Source organism: Hylobates moloch, unplaced genomic scaffold (genome assembly GCF_009828535.3).
Source record: "Hylobates moloch isolate HMO894 unplaced genomic scaffold, HMol_V3 SCAFFOLD_2, whole genome shotgun sequence".
Lineage (NCBI taxonomy): Eukaryota > Metazoa > Chordata > Mammalia > Primates > Hylobatidae > Hylobates > Hylobates moloch.
The window spans coordinates 56,902,608-56,920,346 of NW_026652277.1; the positions used below are offsets into that span (position 1 = coordinate 56,902,608).

Consider the following 17,739-nt stretch of genomic DNA (forward strand, 5'->3'; position numbering starts at 1 on the left):
TACGATTCTAAACCTAGAAAACCCAACAGGTTCCACTAAAAGGCACCTAGAGCTGATAAACGACTTCAGTCATGTTTCAGGATACAAAATCAATGTACAAAAATCAGTAGCATTTCTATACATCAATAATGTTCAAGCTGAGAGCCAAATCAAGAATGCAATCCCATTTACCCTAGACAGACACACACACACTCACACACACACACCCCAAAACCTTGGAATACATCTAACCAAGGAGGTCTCTACAAAGAGAACTATAAAACATTGCTGAAAGAAATAATAGGTGATACAAACCACTGGAAAAACATCCCATGCTCATGGATCAAAGAATCAATATTGTTAAAATGGGGCCAGGCACGGTGGCTCATGTCTGTAATCCCAGCACTTTGGGAGGCCGAGGCAGGTGGATCACTTGAGGTAAGGAGTTTGAAACCAGCCTGACCAACATGGTGAAACCCCGTTTCTACTAAAAATACAAAAATTAGCTGGGCGTGGTAGTGGGTGCCTGTAATCCCAGCTACTTAGGAAGCTGAGGCAGGAGAATCACTTGAACCCAGGAGGCAGAGGTTGCAGTGAGCTGAGATCACGCACTGCACCCCAGCCTGGGCAACAGAGCAAGGCTCCGATTCAAAAAAAAAAAAAAAAAAAAAAAAATACTGCCCAAAGCAAGCTACAGATTCAACACTACTCCTATCAAACTACGAATGTCATTTTTCACAGAATTAGAACAAACTATTCTAAAACTCATATGGAACCAAAAGAGCCTGAACAGCCAAAGCAATCCTAAGCAAGAACAAAGCTGGAAAAATCACACTATCCCACTTCAAACTATACTACAAAGCTATGCTAACCAAAACAGTATATTACAGACACGGAGCAATGGAACAGGATAGAGAACCCAAAACTAAAGCCACACACCTACAACCATCTGATCTTTGACAAAATTGACAATAACAAGCAATGGAGAAAGGACTACCTATCCAATAAATGGTGCTGGGATAACTGGATCGCCTTATGCAGAAGACTGAAACTGGGCCCTTACCTTTCACCATATACAAAAATTAACTCAAGATGGATTAAAGACATAAATATAAGACCTAAAACTATAAAAGGCGAGAAGAGGCTGGGCATGGTGGCTTACGCCTGTAATCCCAGCACTTTGGGAGGTCAAGGTGGGAGGATCACAAGGTCAGGAGATCGAGACCATCCTGGCCAACATGGTGAAACCCTGTCCCTACTAAAAATACAAAAATGATCTGGGCGTGGTGGTGTGCATCTGTAGTCCCAGCTACTTGGGAGGCTGAGGCAGGAGAATCACTTGAATCCGGGAGGCAGAGGTTGCAGTGAGCCAAGATTGCACCGTTGTACTCACTCCAGCCTGGGTGACAGGGCCAGACTCCTACTCAAAAAAAAAAAAAAAAAAATCCTAAAAGAAAACCTAGGAGATATCATTCTGGACACTGGCCTTGGCAAAGAACTCATGACTAAGTGCCCAAAAGCAATTGTAACAAAAACAAAAATTGACAAGTGGGACCTAATTATACTAAAGCACTTCTGCACAGCAAAAGAAACTATCAACAGAGTAAACAGACAACTTATAGCCTGGGAGAAAACATCTGCAAACCATGCATCCGACAAAGGTCTAATATTCAGAATCTGTAAGGAACTTAATTCAACAGGCAAAACCCAAAAACTCTGTTAAAAAATGGGCAAAGGACATGAACAGACACTTCACCAAAGATGACATATACATAGGCAAGAAATATATGGAAAAATGTTCCACACCACTAATCATCTGAGAAATGCAAGTCAAAACCACAATGAGATACCATCTCCCACCAGTCAGAATGACTATTATTAAAAAGACAAAACAAACAAATAAAAAGCAGATGTTGGAGAGGTTGTAGAGAAAAGAGAATGCTATATACTGTTGGTGGGAATGTAATTTTAGTTCAGTCACTGTAGAGAGCAGTTGGGAGATTTCTCAAAGAACTTAGAACTACCATTTGACCCAGCAGTCCCACAACTGCATTTTTTCAACAAATATTTGTCATGTAGCTAATACAGACTTAATTTTATTTTTTTTTTTAATTTTTTTTTTGAGACGGAGTCTCACTCTGTCTCCCAGGCTGGACTGCAGTGACGCGATCTCGGCTCACTGCAACCTCTGCCTCCTGGGTTCAAGCTGTTCTCCTGCCTCAGCCTCCCAAGCAGCTGGGACTACAGGCGCCCGCCACCACACTCGGCTAATTTTTGTATTTTTAGTAGAGACGGGGTTTCACCATATTGGCCAGGCTGGTCTCAAACTCCTGACCTTGTAATCTGCCTGCCTCGGTCTCCCAAAGTGCTAAGATTATAGGCGTGAGCCACTGCACCTGGCCCTACAGACATAATTTTATGATATAACCTTACCGTCATGAAGCTTAAAACATTCCTAAAACAGAACTCCCCCAATTATGACTTTTCTTTTTTTAGATGGAGCCTCGCTCTTTTGCCAGGCTGGAGTGCAGTGGCATGATCTCGGCTCACTGCAACCTACAACTCCCTGGTTCAAGCGATTCTCCTGCCTCAGCTTCCCGAGTAGCTGGTATTACAGGCACAGGTGCCACCATGCCCGGCTAATTTTTGTATTTTTAGTAAAGACAGGGTTACACCATGTTGGCTGAGATGGTCTCAATCTCCTGACCTCGTGATCTGCCCGCCTCAGCCTCCCAAAATGCTAGGATTACAGGCTTGAGCCACTGCGTCCAGTAATTATGACTATTTATTGTAAGACTAAAATAATTCATGCTAATAGTCATTTCAATTATAATGTTTTTAATGAAATAAAGGAAAATAAAAATAAATCATTGCATCAAAAAGCCATATGCACTTGCAAGTTCACTGGAGCACTATTCACAACTGCAAAGATGTGGAGTCAACCTAGGTGTCCATCAATAGTGGACTGGATAAAGAAAATGCAGTACATATATACCCTGGAATACTATGTCGCCATGAAAAAGAACAAAATCATGCCCTTTGCAGCAACATAGATGCAGCTGGTAGCCATTATCCTAAGCGAATTAATACAGGCACAGAAAACCAAATACTGCATTTCCTCACTTACAAGTGGGAGCTAAACAATGAGTAAGCATCGACCTAAAGATGGGAGCAGTCAACACTGGGGACAACAACGGGGGGAAGGTGGGAGAGGGGGCGAAAGTTAAGAAACTACCCATCACATACCATCCTCACTACCTGGGTGATAGTTATACATCAAACCTTAGCAACAGGCAATTTACCCATGTAACAACCTGCACATGTAACCGTCTAAAACTTTAAAGTTAGGGGAAAAAAGTATTGTTTAGAGAAATGTTTATTTTCATAAATAAACACATTTACTTATGAAACAATACTAATGTATGTTTAATCGTTTATAAAAATACAAAAGCAAAAAAATTAAAGGACACTAGCATAATACAGCTTGCAGTATTTTTTCACAATTCTTTTTTTTAAGTATTCAGTAACTACTTAACTGACAAGAACAAATAAAGAACAGAAATGGCAATTAAAATGCTAACTCTAACCAATCAATCATTTATCCAACAAATATTTGTCAAGCACCTAATACTGATTTAATTTTATGATATAATCTTACCTTGATGAAGTTTAAAACATAGTTGTACCTTCCTAAAACAGAATTTCCCTAACTATGATGATTTACTATAAGACAAATAATTCATGCTAATAGTCAATTCACTTATGTTTTAAATGAAATAAAAATATTGTTGTTTTAGATTACAAAAAAGAGTCATTTTTTTCTTTTTTTGAGACAGAGTCTCACTCCAATGCCCAGGCTAAAGTGCAGTGGTGCAATCCTGGCTCACTGTAACCTCCACCTCCTGGGTTCAAGTGATTCTCCTGCCTCAGCCTGCCTACTAGCTGGGATTACAGGAACCTGCCACCATGTCCAGCTAATTTTTGTATTTTTAGCAGAGACAAGGTTTCTTCATGTTGGGCAGGCTGGTCTCAAACTCCTGACCTCAGGTGATCCACCCGCCTCAGCCTACCAAAGTGCTGGGATTACAGGCATGAGACACCACGCCTGGCCCAGAAATTTGTTTTAAATTTAACTCTGTTACTGAGAAGACTTTATTAAAAAAGCAAAAGCAAATCTTATCTTCATATGACCTAAATTATTATAATCTATAAAAAGAGATGTGGGAACACTAAAAAATCAAACACAAGTCTCTTTGTAGACAAAGCCAATGAATCCATTTCCATTATAATTACCTTAAGTCAGACAAATAATATACTGCTTAATTTATTCTCCATGCTCTCTCCCATAAATGCACTATGCTTTTCAAAAGGACATCCTTTTAAGCAAGGGGTCATAATGAAACATGTCTACCAAACAACCTATCACAAATGCTAGCATCTCAAAATCTAACATCACAAAAGTTTTCCTGTAATCCCAGCACTTTGGGAAGCTGACAGGAGGACTGTTTGAGGCCAGGAATTCAAGACCAGCCTGGGCAACATATTGTGGGCCTGTCTCTTAAAAAAAAAAAAAAAAAAAAAAGTTTTCAAATTAATGGTGAATAACTTTTGACACAAAAAATGTTTATGGCACTTCCACCTGAGGTATAAAAATAATAAGCATAACTTTACTATACCTACAACAGACAAAAAGCAGAGTACAAAGCAGTAATATTAATAAATAATAAAAGGTAAATACATAAAAAGAAAGAGGAACAGTATTTGCTATCAACAAATGTATATAAGGAATTCTAATATTCTTTCCTAATCAGATTCAAGAGTAATGTTTTTAATGAAATAAAGGAAAATAAAGAAAAAGGCATCAGAATTATATATCCTCTTGGACAATTTTTCCCTAAGTATGCTTCTCAAAATAATAAACAAAGTTCCCTAGAGGAAAAAAAAAGGCTGGTCAGATAAACTTGGCAAACACAGCTTACTTTTTATCTACATTTAAAAAATATCTGAAACCATAACACAGTGCCTGCTTACAAAACCTTGCATAAATATTAGAGGTTTTTTCTTTGTTTTTGGTCATTGCACACACTTCTTTGCTGACAAAATTCTTTTTTCATGGACATCTATTCAAATTTTTTTAAGCATACCTGGTAATGCTAGGGCATGTAAAATTTAAATGATTCTAGCTTTTAAATCAACCCTACATAATCTACATAATTAACCTTCCAAAGAGCCATGTAGTATTCAATAGGCCCTATTTAAAAAGAGTGCTTGGATATAGAAGTGACCAAAACACAAATCATTATTACAGTTCTCTCCGACATTGTTATTGCAAAACAGGCCAAGAGAGAAAACACATTCCAGTTATGACATTGACCTGGTTATTAATGTAGAATACATCAACCCAAATAGGAATTTCAGACTACACATTTATAGTAACATGGCATAAAATGTGCTTGACTAAACGAAAACTATGTCTAAATTTAAGTCCACACTCTTTAATAATAATTTTTATTAAAAGAAAATATGGCTGTGTTTATACTGTTAGCCCTTTTGCTTTCTGAGACAGCTGATGAAAGTTTGATCCAGAAAGAGACCCCGTAACAATGTTCTAATTCTGTATACTTTTTCTGAACATTAGCAACTTTCACGTCTCGGGGTCCAACTTGAGAACAGAAAATGCCTCTATGATTCATCATCAAATGTAGTTAACACTTGCTTGGAATTTTCAAGAAACTAGCTTTATAAAAGGTACAAGCTGGGGGCCGGGTGCGGTGGCTCACGCCTGTAATCCTAGCACTTTGAGAGGCCACGGCGGGCAGATTGCCTGAGCTCAGGAGTTCAAGACCAGCCTGGGCATCACAGTGAAACCCTGTCTCTACTAAAATACAAAAAAATTAGCCAGGCATGGTGGCGTGCGCCTGTAGTCCCAGCCGCTCGGGAGACTGAGCCAGGAGAACTGCTTGAACCCAGGAGGCAGATGCTGCAGTGAGCCGAGACTATGTCACTGCACTCCAGCCTGGGCGACAGAGCGAGACTTCGTCCCCCGCCCCCCCCCACCCAAAAAAAAGGTGCTAGATGGAAGGCAGATATAAAACTAAGCACACGTAAGCATTCAAAAGCATGAAGTCTCTGGTGGTCTAGTGGTTAGGGAAAAAAAGCAAACTAAAAAACAAAAGCATGAGTAGGATTTGTACTATAATAATGTGCACCCAGCAAACTGTGTCAAGGCTAAAGAGGCTTCAATCACCAGAAATCAGTGTCAAGTAAAAAAGAGGAATGAAATTTAAAAGTACATGACTCTGGGGCCGGGCGCAGGGGCTCATGCCTGTAATCCCAGCACTTTGGGAGGCCAAGGCAGGCGGATCACGAAGTCAGGAGATCGAGACCATCCTGGTTAACACGGTGAAACCCCGTCTCTACTAAAAATACAAACATTAGCCAGCGCGGTGGTGGGCGCCTGTAGTCCCAGCTACTCGGGAGGCTGAGGCAGGAGAATGGCGTGAACCTGGGAGGCGGAGCTTGTAGTGAGCCGAGATCGTGCCATCTGCACTCCAGCCTGGGCGACAGAGAGAGACTCCGTCTCAAAAAAAAAAAAAAAAAAAAAAAGTACATGATGCTAAAACAGAAAAAGTTTAATGTGGATGAAATTCTGGATTTAAAATATCCAGTACTTTATAGAATTGACTATCCTATGATAAAACATTTACCACTTGACAGGTTCTGAAGAACATCTTTCTTTTTGAGACAGTCTCACTCTCTCACCCAGGCTGGAATGCAGTGGCACAATCTCAACCACTCAGTGGTTGCTCACTGCCAACCTCCGCCTGGATTCTCCTGCCTCAGCCTCCCGAGTAGCTGGGATTATGCGCATGTGCCACCACGCCCAGCTAATTTTTGTATTTTTAGTAGAGACAGGGTTTCACCATGTTGGCCAGGCTGGTCTCAAACTCCTGACCTCAAGTGCTCCACCTGCCTTGGCCTCCCAAAGTGCTGGGATTACAGGCATGAGCCCCCGGCCTGAAGAACATCTTAATATCAGTCCAAAGTTACTCTTAACCAAGAGTATGAAAAGCTAGATACTATAAAATCAATCACATAACTCTCACACATTTAAAAGATACTTAAATTCAATAAGAAAAAAAAAACAGGAAAGCAGTCGAAGCATTTAGTAAATATGAAAAAATCCCTTAAGTAAAAAGCTTGACACAATGAACTTCATTTGAGAACTTCAGTTTCTAGTCTTTAAAAAGTATTGCTTTAGTACCTAGTAACGTGTAAGTTGCTACGATTACAGATGTTTGATTTCTTTCACATAAAACTATAATTAATTCATTTCACAAGTATTTACTGGGTATTTACTACTGTGGAAAAACAAAGATTAAAATACATTATGAACCCTGCCCTAAAGACACTTTAAGAGTCTAGAAGGAATAAGATATATGCACACTGTAGTTAAAATGTAAAGGTAGCTCAGAAAGGAAAAAGTATCTGAAATGTGGTGGGGGAAAGTACAGATTAGGGAAGGCACTGATGATGAATTTAAATAACAGGTCTAATTCAGACAAAGAAAAGAGGCCTTCCATTGGAAAAAGGATGTTAGAAAAAGCAAGAAAGACGGAAAGCCCCAATGAAAAAAATTTAATTTTGCAGAAACGGAAAAAACTACAAAATAATAAATGATAATATAGAAGCTAGGGGTTCCAAGCTCTGGTAACTCAAATATCCTGGCCAGACTAAATCACCAATTAAAACATCTAAAATTGTATATACACTCCACTGGTGCTTTATAAATACTTCTAAATTAGTAATCCATGACCCCTTTTACCTGTTGTACTTCCTGGTGGAATGAAATAGTGAAACAAATTTTATTCATACTGTACCTCAGAATAATTATTTTCAGAAGGCAAATTACTTTATTGGGGAGGTGATTAAAAAGAAAAAATAGAAGACAAATTACTTTTCCAATTTTGAATGTACATACTCAAAGTTAGGCAAGAACAAGAAAGGACCCTTGCCGGGCGCGGTGGCTCACGCCTGTAATCCCAGCACTTTGGGAGGCCGAGGCGGGCGGATCACGAGGTCAGGAGATCGAGACCATCCTGGCTAACACGGTGAAACCCTGTCTCTACTAAAAATACAAAAACTTAGCTGGGCGAGGTATAGGGCGCCTGTAGTCCCAGCTACGCCGGAGCCTGAGGCAAGAGAATGGCGCGAACCCCGGGGGGCGAACCCCGGGGGGCGGAGGCTGCAGTGAGCCGAGATTGCGCCACTGCACTCCAGCCTGGGTGAAAGAGACTCCGTCTCAAAAAAAAAAAAAAAAAAAAAGAAAGGACCCTTTCAGTTTATATATTACAACATACACAAGTGATATTCAAGCTTCACTTTGAAATTGTGATATAAAAACTATGTTGTTCCATCCACAGTGGCAAGATCAAAATGTTCTAGCTGCAACTCTTCAGCATTGTGCAAGCTACTTTAGTGCTCTGTGCCTATAAAATGAAGAGGCTCTATCTGGGACTTTCTAGCTTTAAAATCCTATACACTGTGAATTCTATTCCATCTTTTCTAGAGAAGTCACTGTGACAAGGCCAATAATAACAAAAACAGGAAAGGGTATTCTTCGTTCAACCCACACATAGTAAAAATTACATCTCATTATACATCTACTAAGTGCCAGGCTCTTTCTACTTATTTCACTTAATCTTCATTACATCCTGAAGAGCAGGCATTTTCCTCGTTTTACTTAGAGGGTATTAGCTATCTCTTACATATCCAATCCAACCAGGGGTGGAAAGCCAGGATTCAAATCAAGGTCTAACTCCACCAAGCAAGCTGTAATAAGCCGTATTTCATAACCTGGTGCCACAAACACAAATATCAGACAAAAAAGTGGTGGGCTGTGATTGTGGTATGACTGGTAATCCAGACAGAACATGATCTTCTAGTAGGATAGCTCAGGCTGCCTTGTTGCCAAGTGGGAATGGATGAGTGAAGCCAAATGTGTGCGTGTGTGTGTGTTATAGTGAGAGACAGAAAAGTGATTTTCAAATGAAAGAAACAGATTTACCAGCTTTCATCTTATGCTTTAAACAATTCTAACCAGACCTGTGCAGTTAATTATTTTTTTTTTAAGATGGAGTCTTTTCATGCTGCCCAGGCTAGTCTCAAACTCCTGGGCTCAAGCGATCCTCCTGGCTTAGCATCCCCTTAGCTGGGATTATAGGCCCGTGTCACTGCGACTAGCTGCAGTTAATTTTAATAATATTATATAAAGTTCTCAAAAAGTATTGAAATACAGGCATGAGCAATGAAGTGTAGGCTTTGAAGTAAGGTACCTCTTGGTTGAATCCTGGCTCTATTACCAGCAGTGTGACACTGGTCAAGTTACTTCACCTTTTTTTTTTTTTGAGACAGAGTTTCACTCTTGTTGCCCAGGCTAGAGTGCAATGGCGCGATCTCTGCTCACCGTAACCTCCGCCTCCCGAGTTCAAGCGATTCTCCTGCCTCAGCCTCCCGAGTAGCTGCGATTACAGGCATGTGCCACCACGGCCAGCTAATTCTGTATTTTTAGTAGAGACGGGGTTTCTCCATGTTAGTCAGGCTGGTCTCGAACTCCCGACCTAAGGTGATACGCCGGCCTCAGCCTCCCAAAGTGCTGGGATTAGATGCGTGAGCTACCGCGTCCGGCCTACTTCACCCCTCTTAGTCTCATTTTTTGACTTTTAAAGTGAGAATACTTTCACCTATCTTGCAGGGTAGTTAACGATTAAAGCATAATGTGGAATATAAAGAGCTCAGCACAGAACCTAGCACGAGGTAAGAGCTTGACAAATGAAAGGTACTATATTATCCCTCAGGATCCCATTAACAAAGTTAGCCATTAAAGTGTTGTACCTGGTCACTTTTATGTAGATCTAAAATTCTTCTCAAATAAAAAGTTTATTTCAAAAAGGTATACACCCTCGGTTCCTCTAAACACTAACCAAACTTCAAAATAAGTGTATTCTAAACCTGGAATCTAAGCAACTATTAAATACTGTTTTCAGCGGCTAAACTCTTTTTTTTTTTTTTAAATAACGCCGCAAATCATGTCATTACGAGTTCAGGCAGAAAGCGGTGGATGTGTCCCCAAAGCAGTTTGAGCGCGAAAGATCCCTACTACGTTCAAGGTAGCATTTGCCAAATGATATACATTTGGGTGAGCCCGAAAAGCGGGATCTGAACAAATAACACCAGGCAGAACGACCGCTTTTCCAGTTGATGGGACAGGAGCAGGTGGATTTGTGCTTCAAAGAATATCGTTTTATTCTTAGCCACATGCTCTCACCAACAGCTGGGTTTTAAACCTTCTCGCAGTCTTCCCCAACGCCCCAGTTTCAGACTGCGAGGGAGGGAGCAGGACTTCAGGCTCCTCTCGGCCAGTGCAGACACAGGCGAAAGAGAAGGAGGGAGGGGCCCACGGCCCCGAGGGGCGTGGGAGGCAGTTCGGGCCAGCTTGGCCTGGGATCCGTCCCTTCCCGGGCGGTACCACCTGCGGACCGCTCTCCTAGCCCGAACTTCGGGGCCTACTGAGCTGCGGGGCGCGGCTGCCGTCAGTCCGGCCGAACCGCAGCGACAGGGACTGAGCTGGGGGCGTGAATGAATAACTGGGATTTCAGGAGCCGAAGGAGGGCAAAGGGGGAGGCGGCATGTGGATCCCCCCTCCATGGTGGGACGCTGGAGGTGACCTTCGGGTCTCCGAGTGCTCCGTCCCCGTCCCTGCCCGGACCCCTTCCCAAGTCCCAGACCCGCTGCTCCTCTCACCGTCTCGGCTTCTGTGTGCTGGGGTCCGGCACTCTGACCCCCCATTACCCCGCGGAGGAAATTCATCTTGCCGTTCCGCCACCAAGTTTACCGGCCCCTCCGGAAAAAAAACGAAGACAACTTCCCCCGCCCTCCGTAGGGCCTGGCCCCCAATCCCGCACTCTACACTCTCCTACTGCTGCCACCACCGCCTCCAACTCGGCGGCCACTCCAGCCCCCTAAGCCCGGAAACAGCCGCCACCAGCGGCCAAGATGCGCATGCGCGGGGACGTGGCATTACGTGGCGGCTCGAAGGTTGAAGGCAAAAGGGGAGCGGAGGCGAGAAGAACCTCGTAGCTAGGTTCCGCCGAAGCCCCACCTACTGCGCAGGCCCCGCCTCCCGCCGCAAGGGCACGCCTCCTACTCCCGCCCTTCGCGGATTGATCCTGCTGGCCGCAGTCACCCACGTGGTCGAAGCCCGGCCCTGCAGGCTGGAGAGGATTTGATTAGACTACGCGTTTCGACTTGCAGGGTGTTTAATCGTCGCCAAGCGGGACTTACTGCAAGCTATCAAATCTGAGGTCTTATTTTGTTGAGTCGAAAGTGAAATTTTCCTTTGGGCGACGTGACAGGTAAGGGTTCCTGGCCCCTGGGAGGGTTCGCTTGGTTTGACGGTTTACTAGTACCAGCGTTGTGGCTTTCTGATCCCGGTAAATTGCATTTCTTTACAGGGCTTTGTTTGGTGGTAAAAAGGGTTACTAGAAACCCCTCATTCCACTGCCACTGGAGGGCGCATTTCTCAGCTCTTGCTCTTCAAACCTGCTGAAAGGAATTCCTAGATCTAAACACCAGGTACACCTCTTATTTTCAAGTGTCGTCAGGAGGAAACCCACCAAACCCTACATTTAGCTTACTAGAGAAATACATTGTTCTGCTGTGTCAGTTTGCGGAGTAACATAATGTTTTGTTATTAACTCTCAACCCCTGTGTTTTCAATTTTTTTTTAACATGAAAAAATTGTCATTTTCTCTCATTGGTGTATGCCTGTTCCTTTGGCAGTCAGGTTGTCAGTACACATGCTTTTGGAATAGTCTTGTAAATTTCTTGAGGCTAAAAAACACAGGTCTAGTTAGCTAACTGACTCATGGATCTCTCCCCTTGGATTCCCCACAGGTCTCAGATTCAGCATTTAAAATTGAACTCGTCATCTTCCCCTGCCTCCCTTAAAGAAAAAAAGTCAATATGCTGCTTCTACTATATGTGTGCCGTGCTCAGTAGTACGACTGTCCAAATAATTGCCTAAGCTAGACAGAGGAAGCTGGGAAGAATCTTAGACTCTGGCTTTCCACCCACACATGTCCAATCAATAGTCATGTCCTATCATTTCTATTTATAGAATATTTCTCAAATAGGTGCTCTGCTCTCCATCCTCTGTGCCTGTGACATAGATTATGTTCTCCTCATTTCTCATTGAGATTACAGCAACAGCGTCCTAACTAGTTTGTCTGCATTCAGCCCTGGCTTCCTTTCAGTCCAATCTCCAGTCCATCCTTGGGTGAGACTAACAAAACAAAACATCTGTTCATGTCACTCCTCTTAAAATCCTCCAGTTGTTCCCCATTCTCTCCAGAATAAAGTCCAAACTCGTTAGTTTGTCATACAGGCCCGTTATGATTTGGCTCCTGTCTAGTTTTTCAGCTCCTGCCTCCCCCACATACTCTGGGCATTTTTCTCAGACCTGGATATGCCCTTCCCCTCCTTTCTCTTCATCAAGCAAACTCCTGCTAATTCCTTAAGACTCAACTCTGACATCATTCTTGAAAGCTTTCCCTAAAATCTAGGTACATATCTATATGTTAGCATTTTGCAGTTATTAATACTGTATATGGTGTACATTCAATAAATGCTTGCTAAACCAAACTGTTAAAGGCAGGACTATGTTATTCATTTTATATCTCTGTTGCTTACCACTGTCTCATAAAAGGTGATATTGACGGATAAATGAATAAATCATTGAAAGAATATATGAATATTATACTAAGAGGAGGTTCCCTTTTTTTAATCTGTAAAGTGAAATTGTAGGGAACACATCATAGGCTATGTGTTTCCTAGTGCCAACGTTTTAAGCCTGGGCAACTTGGAGAATGGTGGGGTCATACTGCCAAAAATACTGTGCACTAAGCATTGTCCTCTGCTTTAAAACTATACACTTGACATTTTACCGTAGACATTTTCCATGGGAGCATTTTGTTGCAGCCTAAAAAAAGTAACCAGTAAATTACTCAGCATTTTTATTACTAAGAAATGCATGCAAAGAACTTCACTTAAGCCCCTAAGCCTCACCCCTCCCTGAACCTCACTTCACCTTGTCCCTGAACCTCACTCTACCCCATCATCAGGAATGAGGCTCATAGATGGAGTGGGCCACAAATGTCTATTACTCCTCTTATTTAATAATTAAAAAGAGTGCCTTGACATTTTAGCAAAGTTGTTTAAAGGCACCGGCCTTGTCAAATGTCCTGTTTTGTTTTAAACTTTGGTGGGTACAGTAGGTTACTGTACTTTAGTGAGTAAAGTAGGTTACTATACTTTCGTGAGTATAGTAGTAACAGCTTACTATCAATTTTCCCTGCATTTGACCTGTTTTCTTCCCCAGCAGCAGCCCCTGCACAGGAGTGATGGACAGTTGGGTGCAAAGGTGATGAAGGTGGGATCCCTGAAGCATTGTCACTACAGAACAACCATGAAATAGACTCCTTATTCCAGAGGAAGAGTTACATATTAATCCACTTCTACTGATTTTGTAAAGGGAGAAAAGTCAGGGACTGTGTTGTATTCCTGTTTGCATCCTTTAATCATCTAGTATAATTCCTTTAATATGGTAGATGCTCAGGAACTACCTGAGTTAATAAAGGAAGAGAAAACCTGAACAAATTGTGACGGCCTGACTTGCACTGTTATACTTCTGGCTTTCATAAATCTAAGCATTCAGGATAAGAGTCCCATGAATCATTAAAATACACATAATCAAAATTAAGAATGATTCTTTTTTTTTTTTTTTTTTTTTTTGAGACGGAGTCTTGCTCTGTCGCCCAGGCTGGAGTGCAGTGGCGCAATTTCGGCTCACTGCAAGCTCCGCCTCCCGGGTTCACGCCATTCTCCTGCCTCAGCCTCTCCCAGTAGCTGGGACTCAGGCGCCCGCCACCACGCCCGGCTAATTTTTTGTATTTTTAGTAGAGACGGGGTTTCACCGTGGTCTCGATCTCCTGACCTCGTGATCCGCCCGCCTCGGCCTCCCAAAGTGCTGAGATTACAAGCGTGAGCCACTGCGCCCGGCCGAATGATTCTTTTTCTAAACCAAACCTGACAATACATCAACGAACAAAATTCGTTGGTTTGAAATTCATTTTTTCAAATTGCTTTTTTCAGTGGCCCACTTACTTTCTAGTGGAAAACTCAGCAAAAACAAAGAAATATAATTGCATAAGATTGTTTTTTAGTTGGGGTGGTAGTGAGGTGGAATGTTGTCTATGCCTGCTTGGGAGGATAAATATAAATGATCATTTGTATTTGAAATCTATCATATGTAGGTTTTTATTTATTTATTATTTTGCTAGGTTATAAGCCCCTTCAGTATCATATATAGGTTTTTAAAGACGTAGTTCATGGCTGTAATCCCAGCACTTTGGGAGGCCAAGGTGGGAGGATCATTTAAGCTCAGGAGTTGAACACCAGCCTGGGCAATGTGGCAAAACCCCATCTCTACAAAAAATAAAATATTAGCTGAGCATGGTGGCATACGCCTGTATTCCCAGCCAGTAGTCCCACTTACTTGGGAGGGTGTGGGAGGATCGCTTGAGCCTGGGAGATCGAGGCTGCATTGAGCCATGATTGTGCCACTGCACTCCAGCTGGGACGATGGCGTGAGACCGTGTCTCACAAAAAAAAAAAAAAAAAAAAAAAAGACTAGTTGAGGCTGGGCAAGGTGGCTCACACTTGTAATCCCAGCACTTTGGGAGGCTGAGGCGGGCGGATCACCTGAGGTTGGGAGTTCCAGACCAGCCTGACCAACATGGAGAAACCCCGTTGTCTACTAAAAATACAAAATTAGCTCGGCTTGGTGGCGCATGCCTGTAATCCCAGCTACTCGGGAGGCTGAGGCAGGAGAATTGCTTGAACCCAGGAGGCGGAGGTTGCAGTGAGCAGAGGTCACGCCATTGCACTCCAGCCTGGGCAACAAGAGTGAAACTCCATCTCAAAAAAAAAAAAAAAAAAAGGCCAGGCATGGTGGCTCACGCCCACACCTGTAATCCCGACAATTTGGGAGGCCGAAGCGGGCGGATCACGAGGTCAGGAAATCGAGACCATCCTGGCTAACACGGTGAAACCCCGTCTGTACTAAAAAAATACAAAAAATTAGCTGGGTGTGGTGGCCGGCGCCTGTGGCCTCAGCTATTCTGGAGGCTGAGGCAGGAGAATGGCGTGAACCTAGGAGGCGGAGCTTGCGAGATCGCGCCATTGCACTGCAGCCTGGGCAACGGAGCCCGTCTCAAAAAAAAAGACTATTTCCTGGGAAATCAGAGTCCACAAACATTGGTGATACAATTAGGCATTATATTCATTAACCAAACAATGTATAGCAAAATAAATTAATAAATTGATGATTTCAATTTATAGGGACAACACTGAAAATCCATGACTAATCAATAACCGTATCAGACACATAGTGCTCTTTATTTGCCAGGCTCCGTTCAAAGTTCTTTATATAAAATAATTTGCTTAATTCTCACAACAACCCTATAAGGTGGGTAGTTTATTAGCCTTATTTTGCAGATGGAGAAACAGGTCAAGAGAGTAACTTGACCAATATCATATAAGCTAGGAAGTGGCAGGCTGGGGCATAAATTGGCAATCTGGCTCCAAAGCCTGCACTCTTATGTAATACATTATCCTACCTTTCTAGACACAAGACAATGATTATGCATTAAGTAGAAATGCGGTCTGCAAGTCCATACATAACCTGGCCCTTACCTCCCTTATCTCATCTCCTTTGCTACATTTCATCTCACTCACTCCACTCTAGCCACACCCGCCTGGCTTCCTTGGTGTTTCTGAGACTTTCTCCCGTCTTTATGTCCTTTGCAAATTTCTTTCCTGTATTTGGGATGCTTGCTACTCCATCTACACAAAGGTAAGGGTCACTCTTCACTTTCTTTAAGTCTGCTCAAATGTTACATAGATCTTTCCTGACACCCTAAGTTGCAACCTCTTCATACTCTTTTTTTTTTTTTTTTTTTTTTTGAGATGGAGTCTCGCTCTATCACCCAGGCTGGAGTGCAGTGGCGAGATCTCGGCTCACTGCAGGCTCCACCCCCCGGGGTTCACGCCATTCTCCTGCCTCAGCCTCCCGCGTAGCTGGGACTACAGGCGCCCGCCACCTCGCCCGGCTAATTTTTTGTATTTTTAGTAGAAACGGGGTTTCACCGTGTTAGCCAGGATGGTCTCGATCTCCTGACCTCGTGATCCGCCCGCCTCGGCCTCCCAAAGTGCTGGGATAACAGGCGTGAGCCACCGCGCCCGGCCTCCTCATACTCCTTTTTTCTCTACTCTGCTTATTTTCCTTGTAGCGCTTAATGAATCTGATACATTATTCTCCTATATACACTATGTTCCCATATTTCATGAGATATACTATGCTATTAAGTGTGCCTTAGAGAAAGAAAGAAAAAAAAAAAACCTTGCCAAAAGATCTGAATTTCAGGCTTCAGAAAATTGGGGCGGTGGGGGGGGGGGGGATGTGCATTGTAGGATTATTGAAATATATAGTATATATTTTACATATTTATCTTGTTTACTGTCTGTTTCCCCCCACCAGAAGACTACCCCCATCAGGGCAAAGATTTTAGTTCTTTTGTAAATTGCTTTATCCCTAGTGCTTAGCACAGCATCTGGCACGTAATAGGAACTTGGTAACTCTTTAATGGATGAATTCCCCAATGGAGGAAGTTCCAACTATTGGCTTGTATGCATAGGAGTAGAAATTCTGCATTGTTGCTAAGCATTGCATAGCACTCAGATTTCCTCAGTAGAGTCTGAATTAGGGTCCTCAGATGCTATTAACATGCTAGTTTTAGTTTATGACTATTTTGGCATCCTTTAATGACTAGCTTAGTAATTACCTTTTACCATATGTAAAGATAAATCTTTGTGAAAGAAAGGACTTATAGTTTTAGAATCGGATCTCAGCCCATGAAAGAACCATCTCAGTATCCCCATGGTCAACCCATCTTGCTTTGAGATGCACTACACTAATAAAGTGGCTTTCTTTTCTCTTAGACAGGTAATACATTAATATCGTTAAAATAAAAAGTACAAAGGGGTATATAGTAAAAAGTCTCCTTCCACTCCTTGGATATCCAGGCAATCAATGTTAACAATTCTTCAAATCCTTGCCGATATACAAATATGTCTATAGCCTCCTCATTTTTTTAATAACACGTATAAATACAGCACAATGTATACGTTATTCCACACCAGGCTTTTTCCAATTTAATATGTCTTGGAGATTGGTCCATATCAATATATAGAGGGCTTCCTTGTCCTTTCTTATTGTGTCTCATGAAGTGCTTTTCAATTTTTTTTTTTTTTTTTTTTTTTTTGGAGATAGGCTCTCACTGTCTCACCCAGGCTGGAGTGCAGTGGTGCAGTCATGGCTCACCGCATCCTGGAACTCCTGGGTTCAAGAGCTCTTCCTGCCTCAGCCTCCTGAGTAGCTAGGACTACAGGTGCACACCATCATGCCTGGCTAATTTTTTTTTTTTTTTTTTTTTTGTACAGATGAAGTCTTGCTATGTTGCCCAGACTGGTGTCAAACTCCCGGCCTCAAGCTATTCTCCTGCCTCAGCCTCCCAAAATACTGGGATTGCAGGTGTGAGCCAACTGCCCCAGGCTTCAAAATATTTTTATTTTGCTATTTAT

General features: G+C 42.4%; 2 protein-coding genes across 5 annotated transcripts in view; one reads left to right on the forward strand and one right to left on the reverse strand.

The window, feature by feature from the left end:
• The window catches only part of USO1 (USO1 vesicle transport factor), a 95,683-nt gene extending 84,591 nt beyond the window's left edge, over positions 1–11,092 (reverse strand). The window contains exon 1 of the mRNA XM_032149949.2: positions 10,783–11,092. Within this exon, the coding sequence (XP_032005840.1) occupies positions 10,783–10,848 (66 nt within the window). The 5' untranslated portion in view covers positions 10,849–11,092. The remainder of the gene's footprint in view (positions 1–10,782) is intronic.
• Positions 11,093–11,224: 132 nt separating this feature from the next.
• G3BP2 (G3BP stress granule assembly factor 2) overlaps positions 11,225–17,739 on the forward strand; it is a 91,674-nt gene continuing 85,159 nt past the window's right edge. For 2 of the 4 annotated variants that reach the window (XM_032149974.2, XM_058433822.1), the window contains exons 1-2: positions 11,225–11,393; positions 11,493–11,613. The gene's annotated coding sequence lies outside the window, so the exon portion shown is untranslated. The remainder of the gene's footprint in view (positions 11,394–11,492; positions 11,614–17,739) is intronic. The other 2 variants (XM_032149983.2, XM_058433826.1) reach the window with 1 other exon arrangement.